Source organism: Lactuca serriola, chromosome 2 (assembly GCF_051521515.1).
Source record: "Lactuca serriola cultivar US96UC23 chromosome 2, Lser_US96UC23_V15, whole genome shotgun sequence".
Classification (NCBI taxonomy): Eukaryota; Viridiplantae; Streptophyta; class Magnoliopsida; order Asterales; family Asteraceae; genus Lactuca; species Lactuca serriola.
The window spans coordinates 221,715,264-221,723,136 of record NC_136409.1 but is presented as its reverse complement, the minus strand read 5'-3'; the positions used below and the strand labels follow the sequence as shown (position 1 = coordinate 221,723,136).

The 7,873-nt window shown below is 34.0% G+C and overlaps 3 protein-coding genes across 3 annotated transcripts; 2 read left to right on the top strand and 1 right to left on the bottom strand.

The window, feature by feature from the left end:
• The first annotated feature begins 1,095 nt into the window (after positions 1-1,095).
• Positions 1,096-1,665, top strand: LOC145090104 (non-classical arabinogalactan protein 30-like). The gene has a single exon (XM_079028447.1). The coding sequence runs from the start codon at positions 1,096-1,098 to the stop codon at positions 1,663-1,665; it is 570 nt and encodes a 189-aa protein (XP_078884573.1).
• A 2,325-nt stretch (positions 1,666-3,990) lies between these two features.
• Positions 3,991-4,721, top strand: MOP10 (Pollen Ole e 1 allergen and extensin family protein). The gene has a single exon (XM_079027012.1). The coding sequence runs from the start codon at positions 4,059-4,061 to the stop codon at positions 4,581-4,583; it is 525 nt and encodes a 174-aa protein (XP_078883138.1). The 5' UTR covers positions 3,991-4,058; the 3' UTR covers positions 4,584-4,721.
• Positions 4,722-4,740: 19 nt separating this feature from the next.
• Positions 4,741-6,861, bottom strand: LOC145088636 (Mad3/BUB1 homology region 1). The gene is made up of 4 exons (XM_079027011.1): positions 6,684-6,861; positions 6,451-6,595; positions 5,900-6,057; positions 4,741-5,815 (listed from the first exon to the last, which is right to left on the bottom strand). Exons 1-4 carry the CDS (start codon positions 6,782-6,784, stop codon positions 4,789-4,791), a joined length of 1,431 nt encoding a protein of 476 aa, XP_078883137.1. The 5' UTR covers positions 6,785-6,861; the 3' UTR covers positions 4,741-4,788.
• Between the last annotated feature and the right edge of the window lie 1,012 nt (positions 6,862-7,873).

The window sequence follows — 7,873 nt, the reverse complement described above, 5'->3', positions numbered from 1 at the left end:
TAAATAATCTTTTTGGTTAGAGGTAATTGCAAAGTTCAACTTTGTTTTTTTTTTTTTACTTATACGGTCCCTAAAATATTACTTCGTTGCTTAGTTCGTCCCTCCCATTAATGGTGTTAGTTTATTTTTCTCGTTAACTTCTAATAAATGATATATGTACCCTTATTTTCACAATTATTATTACTATTATTATTCTAAGAAAATATAACACAATTAAACATATCACCATCACACTCTACACCACCCTTCTACCTAAAAATCCCCAACTCTCATTCTCGGCGCCCCATCTTCCTCCCGCTTCAATCACATGCAACGACCAAGTCAAGTAAAGCAGATTTGATTGTATTGCATGAATATATGAAATCATTGAAGTAGAACAAAACCTGCCTAATAAATATAAATATTGGATTTGGTAACATGGTTGTGGTTGTTGAGAATCTAACTCTAGAAAATTAAAGAATTGAAGTTAAGCGAACCATATGTAAAATTGGTGTATGCAAATTCATCTTTCTACACCATATTTGTTGACCGATTTTGTTGTGGGTGCTTTATTCCGGCTTGTAGCATTGTCTTGTTTGGCCATATTTCTTGAATAATTTCATTGTATGGGCTTAATTCATACACACAGTCAAATAACGAGATAACGATCGATGGATTTGAGAAATCTATATATATGACTAACCAATGTACGTCGATCCTCCAAGTTATAGTCGTCGCTCATTTAGCACCTCCTACAACCTTTGGAGACTTGACATACCATTACTGATCTTGTATATAACAACAAGTAGTAATAGGAAATGTTTAAAAAGAGAAAAAAAAATGTCATTTTAACAAGGTTTAACAGTAGAAATCAAATGGTGAGGTAAGAGGGACAAAAATAACAACAAATTAAGTTTTCAAGTCGATACGAGTAAAAAAAGAAAAAACAAAAGAAAGGGATGAGACTTGTAAACTACCCAAAACGAAAGGGGTCATTTATGTAATTTACTCTAAACCTTTATATATAACGCACACGCCATCACCCGTCATCTTCATCCCACAAACAACTTTCTTTACTAATACTCTTCTCTTCGCTCTGCAACAAGACAAACAAAAATGGCAAACAATCAAATGATCATTACCATTTTGATCCTCCTCCAATTAGCCTTCTTGAAGGCAAACACCACCACCCATGAGGTAGCCACCAGATATAGAGATGACCCGAGAGATGACTACCCGCCGAGAGATGACATTAACACAGCCCGCGTTGTGGTGGAAGGAAAAGTGTATTGCGAGAGATGTAAATATGGCGGACCATGGTCTCTCTCCGGAGCTCAGCCAATTGAGGCAGCCAGAGTCAGCGTTATCTGCAAAAACTATAAAAGACGACTGAGTTACTACAAAACATATTCCACCGATCATGATGGGTATTTTTACGCAGAGCTTAAAGGTTTCAGGATGTCCCATTATTTATTGGATCATCCTCTTCAAAGTTGCCGTGTGAAACTGGTGTCATCTCCTCTTGACCATTGCAACCTTATATCGAATGTCAACAATGGCGTCGGTGGCTCACCTTTACGATTTGAGAACAAGGTGCTGTTTAGGAGGAATACTGAAACAGTCATTTATGCTGCTGGACCTTTGGCTTTTCGTCCTAATGATTGCTACGCACAAACCACTCCCTAAACTTGATTTGATTTCATGCATGATTAATTATGGTATTTATATTATAGCGGGTTAATCAAAGGTATTGACGAAAAAACTGTCACCAAAGCTCTAATTCAGTTCAACAGAATAATAAACATTAAATTTTGTTTCAGTGTGATCGATCTCAACCAAACTTGTTATAATGAGTGAAACAAGTTTTCATGCCAACATGATCACATCCAACTTGGCTTCTTCGCGACATTTTAATTTTTAAATATATATTGACAACAAGTTATTTAAATTTTTTTTATTTAGATATCAAATTTCTAATTAAGTCAAATTGAGTCATAAACATCAAAATTTCTACAATCCTGTCCAAGATGGTGGGCACCCAGGGCCCCAAAAATTTTATTAGCTATTTTATGTCATTATTGTTAAGAAAAATAGATTACGCATGCTAGGAGCCCAAAAACGAGGCCCAGTTTGATAAAGAATTGGACTTTGGAATAGATCATTGTCACATTGTATAGGCTTCCTCTTCTATTATTCGTTGAATCCTTGCTTCAAAAAATCCCAAATCTCGGGAAAAAAATCAAACGAAGGAGGTGAGATGCGATTTTTCAAGAGGGAAATTGCGTTATGGAAATCTAGTCGTTGGGTATGGAATACAAGTCAATAACCCCAACAATTGATATGAAGGAAATTTATATTTTTGAGGCTTTTTTTTGGGCCAAAATATGTTTAGATTGGCCTGAATGGTGCCAAACCCGTTGTGTCAATGCCAACATCGCATCCAACTTGGCTCCATGTGGCAAATTAGAATTTTATTCATATTCCATGTTTTAATTTAAAATAACTTAATTTATATCATATTAAGTGACAATAATTTGTTCTTGAATGAAGATAGTGTGTTCACCAATTTCATCTCGTTTTCTTTGAAAGAAATTATTCAAGAAACAATAAAACCATAAAATATATTCAAAATCAAATCGTACAAATAATTAATGTGTGACTTTTTTTTTCGTGGATGGACGATATGTGTTTACAATTACATCGTGGGGTTTGAATTTTTTGGAAGTATTTCTTGCAAACTCTCAAATATCAAATTGATGACACGTCTATACGCAATGCCAATGTGGAAGCTAAACAATTGAATTAGGATACAAATTTCAAGAAGAATTATAATAAGGATGTCCCTATTATTTATTGGTGAGAAACACGTACAGAACGAGAGGGGGAAAAAACAAACAAATCTGAAAAACTGGAATGTGAACTTATCCCTTTTTACGTTTGTTTCTGTCTATATGGTCAAAACTAGAAGTTAACCCTATTGACAGAAATGGTGTCTGGACCATAGTATTTTTGTCACAGTTTTAACCAACAATCTCCACCTTGACCAAAAAAAAAAAAAAAAAAACTAAGTCCAACCAATATTTTCAATACTCGTCAATACATAACATGAGCAGGTGAAATATATTTATATTAGCTAACTAATATATTTATATTAATTAATTAAATAAAATAAAAAACATGATATTTAGATGTACAGTTATTGTTCAGCAAACTTAGGCGTTTATTTTGTCAAACCCTAATGACAAGTGTGGTTGTATGAAAAAAAATGCATCCATAAATATATACGTCCAAAGTAAATTCTCAGATGCAAATTTAATGTTCAAGATTTCTATAGAGGAGACAATTGAGAGGTATGGTAAGAAAAATATAATAGTTTAAGGAAAATAATATACTACAAAGTACAAACAACCCTAATACCCTATATGTATCAATAAGGCTCAATTTATTAAGTATGTTAAATCACAAACAAATAACACCTTGTTTAACAAATCAAGTATAAAGCATCAAATATGATTCGATGGTTTGATCAAATTCAACCATATATAAATTAGTAAAGAAGCGTCATTCACGTCTTCAGTAATTGCACATCAGTAAATCACAATATCCAATATAGCCTAGAAGAACTCTAGACACCACGATTGCAGGATGAATATATTCATAATTTGACTCATGAAATATGTAAAAATAAAACTAAATTATAACAAATAATGTTAATAATTAAATAAATAATTAGATAGGTTTAAACTTATATAAAGACACAAGCTGTATACCAATTTATAAATTATTAAAAAAATTGCAAATTTAGTATGTAAAATCAACATAATATGATTTGATTTATAAAAGATTCGTTTCAATGAGTGGCTTTCACGTAGAATTTTCATTTAAAAATGGGTTCATAAATTTGCATAGTAGCTACCACGTCTATCCAAATCCAAAATCAACTTTACTTTATAATTTTTTTTATCAATCATGTAACATTCACAACAAAACTATAAATAACACACACAATCTCCCATCATCTTCATCCCATAAACAGCTTTCAATCTTTTTTTCAAGTCCGCGACCCACAAAAAACAAAAATGGCAAACAATCAATTCATCATCACCATCTCCATCCTAGCCCTCCTAGCAGCAACCACCGCCGCCCATGAGGTAACACCCCTCAAACAAGACAAAACCGCCACTGTTGTGGTGGAAGGAAAGGTCTACTGTCAGAGCTGTAAATACTTCGGGTCATGGTCTCTCACCGGAGCTGAGCCAATTCCGGCAGCCAAAGTCAGTGTGATTTGCAAAAACCATAAAAAAAGAGTGAGTTATTACAACACGTTTGTGACAAATGAAGAAGGGTATTTCTACGCAGAGCTTAAAGATTTCAAAATGACACATTATTTGTTGGATCATCCTCTTCATGCTTGCCATGTGAAGCTTGTGTCATCTCCTCTTGCAACATGCAATCTTTTGTCGAATGTTAACAATGGCATCAATGGGTCGCCTTTGAAATTTGAGAACAAGGTGTTACATGGGAAGGATTATGAAGCTGTTGTTTATGGATCTGGACCCTTGGCTTTTCGTCCTTCTAATTGCGACCCTGAAACTGAAACCTAAACCGAAACCACTCCTTAAATTTCATTTCATTAACTGATTTCATGATTACTATGTTTTTTACTTTTTGTTGTATTCGAGTTGATTTTGTTACGTTCTATCTTTAATCATATTAATGCGCTTATTTGTAATGTTTAACTACACGAGTTTCTTCAAGGAATGACAAGAAAGGGAAACAGTTTAATGGCTCTTACAATTACAAAGTTGTTTAAAAGTCTAATGGCATTGCAAACATCTTGTTTATATCATCCATGGCCTCTTTTGTGCAAACAGTTTGCTCAAACAAATCGTTTTCTTTTCTTGAAGATGAACCACTCGGTTTGCAAATTTTTTCTTGAAATTTGTCATTTTCATCATCATCTGGAAGTATCAAAAACGAGCTGCAATTTTTCTTCTCCTCAAAGGGTTTCTCTTTCTCCTGCTTTCTTGGTCTTCTCTTCCTTACAAATTCTATAGGTTTCCCAAACATGCCATTAATGTCATCCATGGCCTCCTTCAAGTTCACTGTGGGCTCCACTAGACCATGGTGGCAAACATTTTCCACCTTTGGCTCGTCTGCTATGGTGGACCCCACAAACCTCAACATCACTGTATCTTCTCTGAATTTTTCTTGTGGACATTCTACAGGAATATCTTTAGGAATTTGAAAAACGAATGGAGCTTTTGTCATATTTGGATTCACTTTTTCCTCATTTTTGTCTTTTTGATTTTCTACTATTTTCTCATCTTCATCTTCATCATCATGATCACAATATATTTGAAATGGTTCCTCCACGGGTCGACCCGTGTCATTATCATTAAACACCTTGAAGCTGTCAGCATTTTCTTTATCTTTTTTTGGATTGGAGTTGGAGTTTCGAAAAGGTTCTGGACCTAAAGGCTCACGAAACATGCTGTTTATTGCATCCATGGCTTCTTTGGTGTTGATTGTGGGCTCCACAAGACCATGATGACGTGCATCTTCAGCTTTAGATTTACCAACAATTGCAGTCTTTGTAAATCTTACCACAACTGTTTCATCTACTCCACTTCCAATATTTCCCACCTTACCCTTCTCATCTTCTGTACTTGGTGAAATTACTTTTTTGTCCTCTACTTGTCGGGATTTTGATTGTGTTGAAGGCGGTTTATCCTTCACTAAACCTACCCCCCGGGTCTTTTTGTTTTTGTGTCTTTCCATTCTGTGAAGAAATTGATCGAATGATTTTTGAAGCTCATCCTGTGGCTCTGCAAGACTGCCACATATTTAGATGTTATATTATTAATTCATCATATAATCAGATAATTACTTGAAGTTGTAACAAATAACAATCACTTACTTTTGCACCCCTAAATGATACATCTTTTCAGCATCAGTAAATTTCTTCAATTTCTCATAGTAAAGAGCATAGGCCTGGTAAAATAGTGACCTCTTGTTCCCAATGTGATTTGCCTTCATGTTCTCCAGAACAGCACCAGGGTCATCAACAAAATCCAACTTCACATACATGACAATAATATAAAGATGAATGAGAATCATTTTGAGTGATAAATGATGATTTTTGTTGTTGAGTATGTTGTTCTTGGATTGATAAGTGTTAACTTATATGTGTTCATTCACATCTATAAAACATCAAATTTGTGGTTTTTAGTACTTTATATATCACATATAATGATGACTTTTCAATACAGCAGTAGGTTTGATCTAAAAATCAAAACGTATTTCTCTTTCGGAATAATATAAGTATAGTTAGAAGAAGCCTCTAAACAATGTTCAAATTAGTGTGTAAGCTTCTACATTCTCTTAAATCTAACATTTTACTATACAGATTAGAATCTCGAGAATTAGAATAAACAAGAGGATGCAATCAAAGTGAATGGCTAGGGTTACCAATTTCATCCAAACACGAAGATAGCGTAAATCATTGCGGTAACGGATGTCTGTTTCGAAAGTTTGAGCGCACTTTTGAAGAAACCGAGGAAGTTTCTGTTTGAGTAGCTGTTGTGGTATTAAATCCGTCATCTTCTTAATGCCTCTGTAAGAGATTATTCGATCATTCTATACAATCAATTCTGATATTTTATTTAACAGCGGGAAGAATAGATTTAGGGTTTTGTGCTTACCGGAGCCATGGGAGAAGAGGATCTGAGCCATTGTAGGTTTTGATATCACAAATCAATGAAGAAAATAGATTTTCATTGTTGTTGTTGGAGTTATTCGCCATTGTTGGACCTGGAGGTGAGGTGTGTGAGTGTGGGAACGTCTGTCAGGAGGGAGACCTAAACATTTGAATTCGGTAAAGGCGTTTGTCTTTTGTTGTACATATAATACATATCCCCCTCTTTTCCAGGTTTGATCCCTGTACTTAAAACATTATAACTTTGGTTCCTTAAAGTTTCAGAAATATCCCATCCACTCCTTTCATTTATTTTAGAGATTATTAACAACACAAACACAATAAAATGGGGTAAAGAAGATGGATGCAGCATGTCGAATATGCATCTTCCAAAGTTAGATTTATTCTAGTAATATAACACATGGATACCGCAGATAAAAAGGATACTTATAAGGCAGTTATTGAACAATAATAATAAAAAAAATTATAATTTATAAATATAGATGTTTTATCGGAAGTTCATAATGATATAATGATTGGTTGAAACTAAGAAAACATAGTGGTTTGAATATCTGATTTATAATTTTTATTTGTAGATATATTAGAAAATTATGGTTTTTTTTACAATGCAATATATATATATATATATATATATATATATATATATATATATATATATATATATATATATATATATATATATATATTCAACAAGTTGCTTACTAACCATGGTTACCACCTCTTTATCCCACCTGACCGTCTACACCGCTTACTTCCTATATCCATTTGTCGATCCTTTTCAAAGAGGCGTTCCACCGACCATCATCCTATTTTTTTCATCTGATTTTCTTCTTCTCTCCGCCACTTTACCTTCGATTAGACCAAGCCCCGATTGTTGATGTCTATGTTTTGCTGCATCTTCAGGATATGTACCTTCAAATCTTCAATCGAATGTACTTTTTCGTCCAATCATGTTGTCGAGAAGGAAATAGACTTCAAACTTATGGTTGAAGTGTAATAAGTGTGTGTGAGGGATGAACTTGATGGTTGCAGGTTGATGTTACAGATTAGGGTTTTCAGTGTTCAAGATCATGGAATGCTGCTTCGTCCTTGAGGGTATGTGTTAGCTCATTTAACTCTATTTCTCCATCAATCTGACCATTTTTATTTGTAAAGAAAAAGATTTTGTCTTTGCAA